At 51.3% G+C, this 16,413-nt stretch overlaps 4 protein-coding genes across 4 annotated transcripts; 1 reads left to right on the forward strand and 3 right to left on the reverse strand.

Annotated features, from left to right (window-relative positions):
- Nucleotides 1–2,967: 2,967 nt before the first annotated feature.
- Nucleotides 2,968–3,803, forward strand: MYCGRDRAFT_18448 (uncharacterized protein; the record flags this gene model as incomplete). Its single annotated transcript, XM_003848322.2, has 3 exons — nucleotides 2,968–3,127; nucleotides 3,266–3,270; nucleotides 3,450–3,803. Coding segments are annotated over 3 exons (519 nt in total), but the record flags the coding sequence as incomplete, so codon positions are not given.
- A 2,222-nt stretch (nucleotides 3,804–6,025) lies between these two features.
- MYCGRDRAFT_49896 (uncharacterized protein) lies at nucleotides 6,026–6,226 on the reverse strand (the record flags this gene model as incomplete). The annotated part of the gene is made up of 1 exon (XM_003848557.1): nucleotides 6,026–6,226. A coding segment is annotated over one exon (201 nt), but the record flags the coding sequence as incomplete, so codon positions are not given.
- A 584-nt stretch (nucleotides 6,227–6,810) lies between these two features.
- MYCGRDRAFT_111265 (uncharacterized protein) lies at nucleotides 6,811–8,013 on the reverse strand (the record flags this gene model as incomplete). Its single annotated transcript, XM_003848556.1, has 1 exon — nucleotides 6,811–8,013. The coding sequence occupies one exon, from the start codon at nucleotides 7,960–7,962 to the stop codon at nucleotides 6,811–6,813; it is 1,152 nt and encodes a 383-aa protein (XP_003848604.1).
- A 4,477-nt stretch (nucleotides 8,014–12,490) lies between these two features.
- MYCGRDRAFT_50095 (uncharacterized protein) lies at nucleotides 12,491–15,604 on the reverse strand (the record flags this gene model as incomplete). The annotated part of the gene is made up of 1 exon (XM_003848555.1): nucleotides 12,491–15,604. One exon carries the CDS (start codon nucleotides 15,602–15,604, stop codon nucleotides 12,491–12,493), a length of 3,114 nt encoding a protein of 1,037 aa, XP_003848603.1.
- Between the last annotated feature and the right edge of the window lie 809 nt (nucleotides 15,605–16,413).

Consider the following 16,413-nt stretch of genomic DNA (forward strand, 5'->3'; position numbering starts at 1 on the left):
CGCGATACAGTCGCACTCGAGGGCTAGGTGCTGCATGTGTGCACTCTAGACATGGGAGAGATGCCTCATGGTTGTACAAACTGTATTTTGCATGTATGCACAGCACCTCATTGACAATCTACCGATCCGCTCTATGAGCAGCTAGACGGGAGTCCTAGGAGCGGCATTAGCTCGGATGTGTTGGTATTCTGCTGCTCAAGGATTGGGCACTGACTACTGTATGCAAGGCAGGAGTTGTATCCATGAGCTACAACAATACATTGTGAGCACGTTGAAGTGCCATCACGTCATCCGTCGAGGCCCACCTGGCTCCAATAGCTCGTTGGCAACGCAATGAACCGATTGAGACCTGAAACTTTGCAAGGCGTGAAGCGAATGGACGTCCAAGGTCATCCAATATGCCTCAAACGACCGGAACGGAGCACCGAAGATCAAGCAAGCGAACATTGAAGTTGCCATCCATAGCTCATCAAACTCGATAAGCGACCATGCACCTAGAGCTTGCGAAGGTATCCTGAATCGAACCGAAACGACATGGCATGAGCAGCCTGGAGTGGCAGATGTCTTCGAAGCTCACGCTGAACCCCGGTGCGTCTAGATTTCGCTCGTGGCATTGTCGATGCCTGGCCTGTTCGATGATGCGCCCTCGCTACTCCGGCAGACTCGCGCGGCCTGTTTTCAAATGGAGAAGCAAAAGTACGAACTGAGGAAGGTAGCCAGTGAAAGGCGGATGTGTGGTTGTTTCGACGTCACGTGAATGGCCATGGGGCGTGGCGTCTCTCCTGAGTCTCCTCCGATAGCCTCGTGCCATCATCCCGGCATGCGCATGTTCGGAAGAGGTCTCGAATCGAGAGATGAGAGCTCACGACATTGCTTTGGCGGATGGCGACAATCTTTGCACATGAACGGAACCCTGCGTGGTGCCTTGCGTTGTGCCTTGATGACAAGATATTTCCGAAGCTGTTGCTGTTGCACGCGAAGCTAAAGTCGTCTCCGAACACGGTCTGCCTGGGATCGTGCTGAAAGGGAAGACCGGCCCGGTCGGGGAACCTGTTTGGATTCGTGTGAAACTAGCAGGGAGCGTGAGTGGCAGGACGGCAGTCATGCCCGAAGAAAGTCCTGACGCATATGTAATGTAAGTCGTCTCCGATGATAGACCGAACCGGGATGAAGTCTCGGGGTCCACAAGTGCTTAGGATGCTTAGCGTCGCTTTAGTGGTACTCCAGACCGGTAACTCCTTCACTCAGTCACAGTATCGCCAAGTCACAATTTCTGAACCGAACTTGCTCGCATTGCATGCCGTAACTGATCTGCAGATCAAGCTATGTATTCGGCCATGATTGGCTCAGTAGCGTCTTGTCGTGATAGCTGCCATGTATGTCGATTGATGGCGAGTGCGAAAGTCTCTAAGCGAGCACAGTGTTCGACCGCCGCGTGGCCATCGACAATGGCGTGCTGCATTCTGTAATGAAGCAGACGTGAGCTGGCGGCGAGACACTGTCGGACACATAAGAAGAAGCGACCACCACGGTCCAGACGGCTCCAGTTCCAAACGCAATCTCAAGTCCAGTTCCAAAACAAGAGGCTCAGACCAGTCATCCGACATCATGCCCAACTCTTCCAACACCAACACGAAGGTCAATGGTGGGTTTCCACTGGAAGAGACCATCTCTGATAACTTCCAAGTATGCTGACATCCAGCTTCCGCAGCGCCCAACTCCAGCGGCCGCGCGCAGCCATGGAAGAAGTTCATGACTGTCGAGGGAGACCACGAGGACGTCCGCAAGAACGATTTCATCACCATCCGCACCAACGACGGCGAGAAGGACGGCGATCTCCACGACTACGCTTCTCAGCTTGGTTAGGAGCCGGTCAGTCGAAGGAAAGTGGGTGATCAGGGCTGTGGGAACCGAGCGGTACTCTGATGCAGGCTGCCAGTCAAGCAAGAGATCCCTTTGTGAGCGTCAGTTATGGCAAAAGCATGTGTTGAATGCTTCGAAACCTGTCTTTACCGTACATACTCATCGAACGTGGCAATTGTCTCGGTCCATCAACGTCGCCCATCTTCAAAGCTCTTGCATCGAGTGCGAGGTCTTCATGAGTCCTGAACACTCGCCTATGCTAGCCCGCCGTCTTTCGTGCCGTGCATCTTTGTACTTGGATCTCGATCAGATTCAGTCAGCATCATTGCGACTTGGCGTTGTCGCGTCGATGTCGCAGAATGTTCCTGCATTGCAATGGAAGGTGCAACAGGTTGGTTTGGTGGGATTTTTCCGAGGTCCACTGTGCTGACTAAGTAATGGTCGCCTTAGGCGACAACAAGATTCGCTCAAGGGCCCTTTTGCATGATCTACCTTCTACCACGACACTTGTTGAAGAGGTGAGGTATCGCTCCCAAGTCGGGCGCACTTCAAGCTCGTTGGGACGTGAGCTCCAGCTCCACAATACAGCTAATTCAGGGCCGACCGTGCCTGCACGGGGACTCGAGATGTTCACAGCTCCCGTTATCACTTACACGCAGCTCCTTTCCAACGCACGCCATGAAACCTCTTACCATTGCGCCCTTTCGAGCAGACAATTCTCTCCGAGCCGCTTATGCTTTTGCTCACTCACTTCATGCTGGATGGCATCCCTATCAGGCTGCACCGTACCCGACAGCGATGCCATACTCCTCTGCCCAACCCGGCTACAAGTCGCCAAAATTGTCGGAGATCGTACAGGGCAGCTCCGGACGTGAGTACTCAATTCAGTCGGTGCTACAAGACAAGCAGATTCCTTTCGGACGCGTCTACCTTGCTACGTGTGTTGCAACATCGGCCCATATGCATGGTTGTTGGCTAAGTTCGAATACCAAATCTAGCAACGAATCCAGAAACTACGTACTGAGAGAGATTCCGCAAGATCTCGAGATACGCGCAAGCATCTATCACCGCATAGGACGTCACCCAAATGTCCGAGCACTGATCGACACTGTACCGGATCGACGCATGTTTGTCTTCCGCCATCTCAATGAGAACCTGCTCGGTTTTGTTCAGAGAGATCTATCGCTCAAGCTCATCGAACGAATTTTGAAATGCGCGCTGCAGGGTCTTGCAGCACTTCACGAACAAGACCTGGTCCACAATGGTAAATTTTCGCCTCCCCAGACTTGATGCTACCGAACTGACCGCTCTCAAGACATCAAAGCAAATAATATCATGATCCAGACAAAAGAATGCTCACGAGACACCGATGTTCAACAGGTGCAGCTTGTTGACCTCGAAGATACCGTACATTTACCGCCTGGTAGAGCAACGATGGGCATCCAGGTAGGGAATTGGATGTGGCGTAGTCCGGAAGCCCATGCTCAAGGCCCCGTCGAGAAGTCGTCAGACATGTTTTCGTTTGGCCTTGTTGTAAGTACCCTCCTTTCCTGTCCTCAAATTGAAGAAATTGAACCCCTCCGCAGTGCATTTACGCTATGACTCAACGTTTAGTCTTGGCCGTCGACGAGTCGGAGCTACTGGAAGGCGAGGACAAACTGGCAATCGTTCTGGAACGGCAGTTATCGTATTTTGCAGACGAAAGTGGATTCAAAGCATTTATGCAATATATCGGAGCCGAAAGTGCGTGGCACGAGATCTTCCGAGTCATCAACAGTGGCTTCGGCAAGGACCAGCCGCGGAAACCATTTGCCTTGTGGGACGGAAATGGACTTGACGGTGATTTCAAAGCTTTTATCGGCGGCTTGACGAATTTCGACCCGGCAAAGCGGATGACTGCACAGCAAGCTCTGGCTCATAGATGGCTCGAGAATGTCTGACTACGATTTATAAGGGCGTGACCTGGCTTCCGCGGCGATTGCGGACTCTTGCAGCCCAGTCCTTCATTCTCATAACACAATCCAGGTCACCGAACACGATCACAATATCCGTGGGCCTTGGATCAATCCGACGTCATTCCTTGAGATCCAATGGTTCCGCAAAGTGCTGGAACCATCTTGGCATACACTCCGAGCACAGCGCTGGCGATCAGAGCATTCCTGGATCTCACGGGCGTAAGCATGCGCATCGAAAAAGTCTCGGTATGGATTGCTGGTGTCTTACGGCCTCTTTACGAAGCAATTGGCCAATTGAGCCTCGTCGATGCGCATGCCCAATTCACAACCCTCGATTGATGTTTCGGTTGTAGAATGGTATGGTGATTACTGAACGCCGCTCTCCTTGACACATGCATTTTGAGTCGCTTTACTCATGCCAAGGTGTCAAAACATCAGCAATGCGTCAGCCACGGGAGTTCTGTGCGGCGGAGTAGTTGTGGAGGTATGACAATGCTGGAAGCAATTTCGAAGGCAGACGCTCTGACATGAAGCAGAATGGGGAGGATAATCTGGCTGCATCCTTGCCCAAACGCCGATGAGTCCGAAAGCGAAGCGTAAGACATGTCTGCATAAGTATTCGTCGAGGATCGTCTTCCAATTCGAGTTGACACAGAACTCCCAACCAAGCAAACGTCGATATTTCCAACAAGCAAGGTCCAGCCACCATCATCGACAGATTCCATCTTCGTCACCAAACAACATGCATCTCGCCCAGCTCATGGTGATGCTCGGCCTCGCAGCCTCCGCTCTGGCCACCGCCGGCTACGTACGATTCGGCCTCACGTCCTGTCTCCTTTGACATACTGACGCCCATTCCAGACCTGCAAAGTGGCTACCAACCCAGACTCCGCCGGCACGTGTTCCACAAGCGGAGGTCGCGAACATCGCCATATGCCGCTCAGTCTACACCGGACAAACAAGCATGCGCACTCCGACATGCAAGGACGAAACGTTGCCGAAGTGCAGGAACAAGCTCAGGACTGCATGAACCATGACGTGAATTAGCAGATTCTAGATCAACGCTGAACTGTAACGACAGAAGAGGTTGAAAAAAAACCAGCAACGCCAGAGCAGCGATCGGAACAGTGAAGCACCAGTCCATAACCAGTCGTGTTCTCAGTGTAGCGGACGGAGCATATCAAGCCCGACCTCCTCCGCCACCTTTTCCTCCGCCACCTCCACTTCCTCCACCGCCTCCAGCTCCGGCCTTCGGCTGCGGGCTGGTGTGGCAAACGGCAAAGTCGCCTTCGCCATTGATGTAACAGTATGTACCAGCGTTACAGTTGATGTTGCAGCACTCGCAATTGGCATTGCATCTGCCTGTACATCGTGTCAGTGATGCAGATCGGCCCCGGTCAGACAGCTGGAAGATTGGACTTACGGCCGGCTTTGATGCAGCCATGATGACCTTTGTCCCCGGACGCGGCGGAGTCCTCTTGGAGTTGGGGAACTGACGGACGGTGCTTAGTCGAGTTCATGACTGTGGGAAGAACAATGTATGTGTGGAGACGTAATTGCGTACGCCAAGCTGACGAACAGCAAGGCGAGGAGCTTGGATGCGTGCATGATGGGATATTGTGGAGTGGATCGCGAGGCTGGATTTGGGATTGTTGATGAGAACTTGAGATTTGGAGTGGGTGTGACGGGACGATGTCTTTATGTCAAGAATTGTGCGGTGATGGTCTAGACCCGGGTTGAAACGGATGGCCTTCAAACATTACCCTTTTCAGATCGTGAGGGCATTGGACCATGCGCAGTCCTTGCACGTGGTACCAGATTGGACTGAATGAAGTGAACAATGGTCCAGGATTGAAGGCTGAGGAGGACATGCTGCGGTCGTGAAGATTGAAGGATTGCTTGGATGATCCAGGCTTCTTTCGCTAGCGGTGCCTGTGGTCGCTGCGGCTGTGCACAAGCATCGCAGCGAAGACATGAGCGCCTGATCATTTTTCAAGTGAAGACCTGGATGTCGAAGACGGGTTCAAGCGAGCAGCGGAGTCCTTGAGACAGGAAAACTGGTCGTCCGACCTTGCGGCCGCTGGGCGTGTTCGAAAATCCCTGCACCATGATGGTTAAAGCGGTGTCGTCTTGACTCTTGACGCCTCGCTCAAGCGGGTGCAACAAGGAGATCGCGTCGCGCGGTCAATGGAGTAAAGCCTCCACTCTCACGCCTCCACCGCCTTCCCGACTGCAACCCTCTCCTCCACGCTGAAGCATGCGGTACCTTGCCTCAATGCTCGGACCAACATCGGCACACTCCTCTCATTGAAATCACCCGCGGACCTCAGTTTGTCCAGATCATTGGCGAATTCATTCGTCGTTTGGCGGAGGATGAAGTCCGAAAAAGCCTTTTCATGCGCTTGGTCTTGGGAATTTTTTGAGATTTCTTGTGGAGGGATTACAATGGAATGCGACGCAACTTCCTCGTCCGAGCGAGCCGGAGCGGTGGACGTGGATTTGGACTTCTTCTGCTTCTTTATAGGCTGTTCCTGGGGTACTTCGGAGACTGGTTCCGGCGTTGATGCTGCGCTTTCGTTGTCGGAGGATATGGGTGAAGAGACTTGAAATTTCTGTTAATTTGAGGACATGCGAAGAGGAACAGGACAGGACACAAACCCTCTGTTCTGCTCTTACGCTTGTTCCGGCGCTTCTTGATGGTTTTGTCAGGAGCCATGATTGTTCGGGATGATGGTTTAATGTTCAGGAGTTCGTCCTGCAAAGTTCTCGTGAGATGGTATCGACATTCACTTCAAGATTGGCGGTTTTTAGTCTTGGCACATGTCTAGACATCCACTTTTGGCCTCAAGTGGAGAAGTCACTCAGTACACCGCGATTCTTCATGAGCATTGACGGATTTGCCATGCTTGTGCTTATGAATCATTATTTACATCGTTGCGGCGGGCATTGGTCCTCACTCTGAGCCGGACATCGTATCAATCCAACCCACACTTCACTGTCGTTTCTTCTCGACAAGCTCGACAGGTGCTGCCAATACCGCATCCCGTTCCTGCAGCAGGAATGCGGCAGCTGCGCCAGGTCCAGCGAGAATCGAAACCAGTCCAGCCTGGGCATAGGTCTCCAGAACGCTGCCTCCGCTCTTCCTCTTGGAAGCAGAAATAGCTTCTGCCGACAAAGTAGCAGCCCAGATCACGATCGCAGCAGATGAGCAGAGGTAATCCCACTGGAGGAATATCGCAACGCCAGTTTCGAAGGGCACCTTCTGAACGACCGATTCTGGATAGAACTGGGTTGGAATCAAGACGATTCTGGCGTCAAGCGCCGCGACAACATCCTCCTTGAGCCAACCAGATGCCAGGTGACCACTCAACAGATACGCCAAAGAAATGATGTGGAAGAAGCCCGACGCCAGAATGCTGAACACGTAGAACTTGCGCCGGGTGAAGAATGCCGGCTCAGTTGAAACGGATGCGGCGCTCTTCCCACCGAGCACGGTGATGGTCTTCCAAGCCACGTACACCCACACCGGATGGAAGAGTCGAAGAATCGCCCACAACGGCTGCGAAAGAATGCCCTGACCGTCAGGCTGGGTGCGAAGCATGAAAGCGCTCGGCACAACATGACCGATCATCAATGCATAGCCCAAAGCTTTGGAGTGTCCGCTTGGCGCCGCGGTAGGCTTGGTGACAGTCTTCGTCGGGTTCCGGACCATAAGCAGATGCGTGATTGCCCAGATTGGCGTGAAGAGTCCAATACCAAGCAGCTCTCCCATGACCTCGAAGAAGTATGTCGCGAAGAAGAAGCCGGTGGAGGTACTGCCGTGAGCTTCCGACAGCATCATGATCCAGATGCTAGAGAGCGTGCCGAGGAGATGGTTTCCTTGCCAGTGAGCTCGGACGTTTCTTGAGTCCAGAGTCGTGTGGAAGAACGCTGCCATGAAGGCAAAGAAGTTGTCCAACTTATCCAGGCCGGTACGAGGAAGAGAAAGAGGGATGTTGGTACCGGGTAAAATCTTGACTGGATTTGCGAGGACATTCTCAAGATTGACGGTGCCGTTCCATTCGGATTGTTTGGCCAGCGCGAAGTGAGCAGTGACTGCCAGGCCTGCCAGCAGCGCAATGGCGAAAGGGCGTACAGCGGACATCGTTGATGATCTGATGGTCTGACTGGAGTGGGCTGACGAAGAGTTGTTGCTGCGGTTGCAGAGACGGGAGGTGGGAAAGGCTATGGAGGAACTGAACGGATAAACTGAGGTCTTACAGGGGATATGTGTCTCACAGATGACTTTGTCTTATCTGGTAATTGGTACGGCCGACCTAGGGTGTCTTCCGGCCGTACGAGAACGAAGAGGGGAGAGGAGAGGACGAGGTGACCAGCTCTCACTCCAGAGCTGGACTTGCCGGACCTCGGTCCTTCTTTTCGCCGGGGCTTGGCAGGGGTGCGATGTCTGCGAGGAGTACGCACGAGACATCATCGTTGACTTGCCGTTGAAGCCACACAGAGATGTCGCCTCGTCGAGCGTCGGCGCCGCCCCGTCAGTGGCCAGCGCAGTGTCTGCGAGGCATTGTCCAGAGCGACCTTGTGAGCTTTCTGTCGTCGAAGGCAGGCCTGCCTGACCAATAGCCCGATACCATGCATGAGAAGCGATACAATGCACCTGATCCTTGACTGCTAGGCGGTAGTGTCTCAGAGCATGCTTGAGGGCGGACGACACAATGATGGCTGACCTTCGAGCTGGCACTGTCGCGTTGTACTTGTACACGAGTCCGCAGCAAGTTGCTCAAGGCTCCAGAGCATTTTCCAAATGCAGGCGATCGACGGGGAAGCGCTGGCTAACGTGTACAAGGGGGAAGTTGGGTCGAGGGGAAGTTGTTAGCGCGTGCCGCTAAACCGCAAATAGACGCGTGTTACGCATTGTTACAGCTTACGGAAGCTCCCGTAGGGTTATTAAGCATAATCGACGGCTCTATCTTATCTTCGAATCCTCTACTACTTCTAGCTTATTTAGTCGTATATACGCTTATAACTACTATTAACAATGCCTACGCTCGCTGCTAGTGCTAATTTGAAGGCTAAGACTACCGCCGAGAAGGAGGCGATAATTATACGAGCCCTTAGGGACTAGGCTACCGGAAGATAGACTAAATACCTTAATTGCGCTAACCTCTACGACGTACTATATAGTACCTTTACTAACCGGCTAAAGGGTACAACTTAAGAGCGTTAAGTAGTATATAAGTATAAGAACTGTCTAACTAGAGCTAGTCGAGCCGCTCTAACCGTCTATATTACTCGATTAATCGATATAGGCTTCCCTCCGGTCTACGAGATAGTTAGGCTATAGGCTAAACAACTACGCTAATGTTAGCTCGATTATAACGCTAACGAGGAGCCTATTAGTATCTACTAGCCGGCTAACTTTATCTCGAAGAACGATACGCTCTAGCTTAAGTAGGTAACTATAAGAGACTCTAATCGACGCGTAGTAGAAGGAAACCCTTAGGTATTAAAGGAGTAGTTTAAGCTACTAAACATAATAATATAAGAGCTTAACGTAATGCCGGAAGATCTATATAACATAGACGAGACTAGCTATATACTCGGTATTACCGACCGCGTTTATCGAGCCGTATATAGAAGGTCGGCTACTACTATATAGTTCTTATAACCTAGAGCTCGTAAATAGGTTACGGTAATTAAGAGGATTAGCGCTACCGGTTTATAGATACTACTATATATTATCTTTAGAGCGAAGTAGATAATACGGAGTTTACTAATAGCCTTCTAAGTACGCTTCTTAGACAAGGCATTTCTTACTATTACTAATAACGGCTAGAGTAATAGAGATAACGGCATAGTATAGTTATAATACTTTAATATAACGAGTCTACCTTCTACGTAAGGACGATAGCGACTACTTATTATAGACGGCTACTCTACGTATAAGGACCTTAATTTTATTAACTACGCCCTCGCTAACCGTATATAGCTAATCTGTCTACTAAGCTATTTAATATACCTTCTATAGCCGCTTAACGTTAGAATCTTCGGCCCTCTAAAGGCGGCATATAGCTTAACGCTACTCCGGCTTATAGCTACCGAAGGACTTACGTAAGTAACGAAGGAGGACTTCCTAGAGGTCTATACGGAGATAAGGGCAATAGTATTTAATAAGTCTAATATTACGGCTTTATTTAGAGCAACCGGTATTATGCCTCTTAACGTAGAAGTAGTCCTTAAGAAGCTTCTATCTACGTTTACCGCTAACATCTTACTACTAGCTAAACGATAAGCTATAGCGACTTAATTCGTACCGTCCGGCTCCTTCTTCGTAGATAAGAACGTAGACTCGCTACTACTACCGATAGCTCTATGTCTACGAACGCTGTTACGATAGCCCCTTAAGGATATTAGCTTACCTTAGTATACGCCGGCTATACGCTATCGATTAAAGCGGACTACGAGTAAGATAGAGCTAGCTAGCGACCTTATTAAGACACTTAGTAAGGGCATACCTAAGAGGATTAGTCGGCTCTATAAGTATATAATTAAGGGTATTGCCGTCGTTATAGATACTATCGACCTATTACTTACTAAAAACCGATAACTCCGTAGTAGTAAGGCTTATTCGGTATAACGGAAGTCTACTAAGAAGCTCGTTACTAAAGGGCAATAGTTTAATACTACCTTCCGTAATAAGCTACTCGTAGAGCTAGCTAATAAGGATTAATTAGATGCTATAGTTAAGCACTATAGACAACGTATTATTACCCTTAAAGTAGTAAAGGTAATAAGATAGGGCTTAGCTAAGGCTCGTTAAGTAGTTACTCGTAAGGAGCGAATATAATTAAATAAGCTAGTAGCCGCTTCGAAGGGTAAGAGCTAGTAGAAGGATGCCGTATATAATAAACTACTACTCTCGTTCCGTAAGGACTTAATTATAAAGTATAAAGGTTATAATATCCCCGTACTAGTAGTTAAACGAACGCTAGATCGTATTACTAAGGATCTTACCGCGTAGAAGGCGGCTAAGGACGTAGCTCGTATCGCTTACTCCGTATAGAAGGAAACGGTAAAGAAGGAAACGACTAATATAGCCGATAAGGTAGCTATAATAGAGGCGATCTATACTAAAGCGGATATACTTAACGACGCGGTAATTAGTTACTTTACTACTCTCGGAGCGGTAGTAATACTAGTAGCAATCGACTAGCTAGCTACTAGTAATGCGGACGATAAGGCGGAAGATAACGGCAATAGCACTAAGGATAATAATATAGAGCCCTTCTACCCTTACTAACTCGATCTAAGGCTTTACGAAGCCTTACTATAGCCTTTATTACTACTAACTAGTAATAGAAGCTACTAACATACCGATAACGAGCTAGTATAGGCTCTAGAAGAGGGCATAGAGGCTAATAGCGGTTTTAAGCTATTTTAAGTTAATTAGCGCTATAAAAAGGGCTTCCTTATTAATACCTATTAATTATTCTTATCTAAGCGAGCCCTCTAATTAGCCGAATAGCTCGTTACCCTTACTGTCGCTATATTTAACCGTCGTAAACGTAAGGAGTCTGTGAAGTATCTAGCCCCTCTTAGTAAAGCTAGCTTAAAAACTTCGTATAATTTTTATAGTACTACTACTACTCGCTATAAGAAGTTTCTTTATTACATCTAAGCAAACAGATTACGCGCTTTTATTTGCACTACTCAGAATATTAATGCGACGCGTGGTTGATAAGCAATAAGGTAGTAGTATTAAATACAGTAGAGGGGGGGGGAGTGCTAAGACACGCTAACAACTTCCCCTCGACCCAACTTCCCCCTTGCACACGTTAAACGGAACAAGGGCTTCTAACGGCCATTCCAACATCCGACACCAGAGGTGTGCGCTCAGCTCTGGGCTGCAGTTCGACAAGGCCACGATGAATTCGAGCAATTCATGCAAACGGCAGAAGATGATGGCTGGTGTACCACGAGGCTTCTTTGCAGCTCCAACGAGCGTGGACGAAACTTCCTCCACATTGCAGCAGAAACCGGAGACTGGCGCACTATCCATGTCCTTGTAAACCTCTGGATCATTTGCCATCCGCCCATCCCTCTTTACATCAGTATCCCACGCAAAAGAGTGCCCGTCCAACGAGATCTCGATGGGAATACACCGTTACACATCGCTGTAATCCACGACCACCAGGCTTTCGCCAAGGCCCTGCTCTTGTACTACAATTGCGAACCGATAATTGAGCCCCTGAGCGTGGAGGCTTCACAAGAACATGCGGATGGTCCTCGTGAGTACCCGGTGCCGATGTCGATGTACGAGATGGAATTCGCCCCGCGATTGAGGTTCCTGGTTGATCTTAAAAACAACGCCGGCCTCGTGGCCTCACAGGCTGGACATGCTGCTGGTTCAACCGCAATGGCGACTTGGCCTGAAGACTTTAGGAAGCAAGGCTTAGATGGCATCGAGTTGGTCTCTGGTGAGGAAAGCGATGATGAATATGAGTGAAGACTTATGCGCCGTGCACCACGTCCGAAAGATGCGCCTTCATTACCGTAACTGAGGCTTTACGATCCGACTGTGAACCGTCAACTCTGCGGCTTCCCGGAACTAAAATCTCCTTCCTCGCGGCCCAGATCAGCGAACACAGCGACCTCCCACGCCAGTATCCCACTTACCTCTGCCACTCCTTCAACCACTTCTCTACCAACCCACTATCCACAGCTTGCATGCTCCTCATCCTTTCACTCATCGCCTGCGACTCCCGCGTCTCCATTTCCAGCCTCTTCCCTTCGGCCCCAGCCAACGACTCAAAGAACTCCAACAGCTTGATCGCAGGCTTCTTCTCAATCTCCTCTGGCGTCCTCGGACTTTCGCTCAGAGCCTTGACCCATTCCTTCATTTCCACCATTTGGATATCTTTCCCCGTCTCCTTGGCAAGGTGACGTTGCACGGTCGGCGACAATTCCTGCCAAGTCGTGGTTCGAGGATTTACTATGTGGGCAACTCTGAATCGAGTCTTGTTCGGACCGGCTCCGTTGGTCAGTGCGGACTCTCCAGCAAGGCTCGCTTCAGAAATCTCTCGCACTGCAGTAGCGGCTGCGTCCATAGGCATCCAATCGAGAACATCCTGAGCACCCAAAGACTTGGGCAGCATACCCAGCGCTTTCGACGAGATGACGAGACTTGGAAACCATTCATGGCGATTCCATTCCGCCGTGCTCACCGCCGAACCAGCCAATTGCCCCGGCCGAATGATCGTCACTGGGACCTGGGCGGTTTCCGCTGCCTTGGCAAGAATCATGGATGCTACGTGCTTGCCCTCGCCATATCCTCCGTATCCCGCGGCGGAGTAGGAGTCGGGGAGACGCTCTGGGATTGATGTGGCGTCCGGGTAGACGCCGGACCAGTTCATAACGGTGGCGATGGTGGCAATGAAGACAATGTGAGCGTGGTGTTGCGAAGCTATGCTGAAGTCCACCACGCGCCGGGTGCCCGCAATGTGGACGTCCTCATAGGTGGGAAGGGTCTTGTTGAAGTCGACCGACCAGGCGTTGTGGATGAAAACGTTGACTGTACGCAGCAAGAGCGAGTAGGTGTCCTGATCTAATCCGAATCGGTCCTGGCCGAAATCGGTGCTGAAGAAGCTGACTTTGCGGAAGTCTGGAATGATGCCGCGGGTTTCGAAGCTCTGTCGCTGTCGGGTCTCGGCGTCGGTTGATCGATTCAGGGCGTAGATGTGCTCCACGTGCGGTGCCTCGATGAGTTCTTGCAAGATGTGCTGTCCTAATGATCCGGTCGAGCCGGTGATGACGACGCTGTATCTGGGTCTCAGGTCGCGGGTGTATTTCTCCACCAACGCAGCCATCATGTCTTCGCGGCTGGGTTGGGGTTTGTCTCCGTTGACAACCTTATCAGAGCCACGGAAGTGTTCGGCAAGGCTGGCAATCGTTGGGTGACTATAGATCACCCGTGGAGACACCGAAATCCCCATGGCATGGCTAAGAGTTGAGGCAACAGCCATCGTCTGCAACGAATCGACGCCATGGTTGAAGATATCTTCGTCATCAGACATCTTCTCGATGGACGCCATCCCTTTTGCCTTGAAGACTTTGCGCAAGAATTGTCTGGTATCGGAAACGCTAGCATCGGCGCTCAATCGACCAACGGCATCATCGCTGGCTTCGTTGGAGTACAGAGCCTCAATCTCATTCGCGTAGAGGGCCACGGTCTGTTTTCGAATGACAGTGCCCTTCGGCGTCCTCACGAATGGCTTGTCTCTTTTTGCAATGCCGATCTTGGACTTCCACACCTGCCCGTGACCCGGATTGCCCGCATTGGCTTGCTGAATGACAGGCCAGAATTGATCCACAAGGTCGGCGGGATCTGCGTCGTTACCCACCCTCTCCCAGTCTGGTTCAAGCAGTAGTCCAACCTGGAAGCGAGCATGGCCAACAACAATGGCTCCCCGGATGGTTGTGTGGCCCTCAAGCTTCTTCTCCATATTCGCGGGACCGAACTTCTCTCCATTGCTCAGGACCAAGACATCGTCTTTCCGACCCTTGCAAAGCCACAGGTTCTCCTTCGTCGGGTGCTTGACGAATAGATCTCTCGTGCGATACTCCTCGATACCAGGCATAGTGTGCCACGCCGCCTGAATACTCAGATCATCGGGTCGGATGACGAGCTCATATAGATCATCTCCCTCGGGCACCATACACACACCGCCGCCAGGTGCCCATTCAAAGTATTGCCAGTCCGCAGGATCTTCGACAACGTAGGATCTAATAGCACCCACCTCTGTGGAGCCCATACCAGACACGACTCGGCTGACTTGGTTCACCTTCACACCAGTCTCATCTGCCAGCGGACCACCCCCGTAATAGACGTATTTGACCTCCTTCAAGGTCTCAAGTCCGCCCGGAGTCTCTACAATGTCCTCCAACGTCGATGGTGGTGTTAGCACAATCCTGGGCTTCGTCTGTTGGATTGCCTTGATGATGATCTCGGGAGTTGGCAGCTTTTCGTGAGGAGGAGTGCATATTGGTCGCGGAGCTAGAATCGAAAGCCATACCACCATGGTACCCATCATGTGGAAGAATGGAGCGAATGTGAACATGAGCTCCCCGGGTTCGAACAGAAGAACAGTCGTCTCCAGACGGGCTTCGGGGCCAGGATCGGCGCCCAGGCGGATGAAGGTGGCGATGGAGCCGTTCGTGTGGTAAATCGGTTTCGGCACGCCGGAACTGCCGGATGTGTGAAGGACCATCACTCTGTCGCTTTCCTTGTTCTTGTACGGCCCTTGATAGGGCGTGGTGAGCGAGCCTTGTTGGATGAGATCGTCGAACGCTGGAATCTGGAATGCCCGCACGTTCGGCACTGCTGCACGAATAGTGGCGACATGTGGCTCAGCTCCTTCGCTGTGTAGAAGGCAGTCACATCCTGTGGAGCTGAACAGCGCAGCTTGTCCTTCGGCAGAGTTCCGCGGCGATGGAAGCAGCGCCATGTAACCGGCTTTGATCAAGCCGAGCTGTACGACTGCGTACCGGATGTCATTGACACCCACATAGGCGGCAATGTCGGCGCTGCTGGTTCCCATGCCGATTGAAGCTACGACCCACTTGGCCATACCGTCGACCGCTTGGGCGAGCTCGCCGTAAGTAATGTCCCGCCAGCCTTGTGTGAGGTTGACGTCCTTGGGGACTTTCCACCAGGTAGCATCTGGGCGGTCTCGTGCCAGGCCATCGAGAATCTCCACGAGGGTGTTTGACTGCTGTGATTCCGCCATCGTGTTGTTGGTCTGTCTGAATGATCTCGTAATGTATGAAAGTGAAAAGGAGGATAGCACCCGAACAAGAGCAGCGCATACTCCACGATTGTATATGCGCTCTTCGACGATGATGTCTTCAGAGATATGACATTGTCTTAATGCATGATGCAGGCGGTGTGTAAGACATCGGTGTGTTGGCCCTCTTAAGTCCGAGCTAAGCTGGACGATCTGTTCCGTTAACACGCAGCATGACTCAATTGTACTGAGGCCGAAGGTCTATTTGCGCGAAAATGCCTCAATTATCATTGAAGGTCTCGAGGATGTCGACAAGTCCCACAACCCTTTGCACAACTCTTTGCACAACCCTCGCGCTTCGCGCGCCGACACCCGACATACCGCAACTGAACGCCTACGCTGATGCGTTTCTTGCTAGGAGCTGCGAGAGCTGCATCTTGTTCTTGGTTATTGAGGCAGGTTCTCGGAAGCGGCGGATAGATGTCCAGGAAGGTGGTAAGCAGCGGGTACGAGGATGGCATCGTGGCTTCAGTAGAAACCCTTCGCGAAAGTGGCTAAAGGGTATGTCGTGATAGCTTGGCCACGGTGCCCTTGTATGGTCAACGAGGTCCAGCCGGGGTACGGTGCTTCGAACAGATCTTGACCGGACGTCCAATATGAGGTAGGTTGCTTCGTTTTGGCGGATTGTCGTCCATTCCGTGTGATCGACTGCTTCAAATGGGTAGATTCGAGCGGCTTCGACAGGTGACTTACTATGGAGCCCGCCTGACATGCTTGAGGACCCGGCGATGGCCATGCGAGGCTGCCGGTAG

The sequence above is a fragment of the Zymoseptoria tritici genome, chromosome 11, assembly GCF_000219625.1.
Source record: "Zymoseptoria tritici IPO323 chromosome 11, whole genome shotgun sequence".
NCBI lineage: Eukaryota > Fungi > Ascomycota > Dothideomycetes > Mycosphaerellales > Mycosphaerellaceae > Zymoseptoria > Zymoseptoria tritici.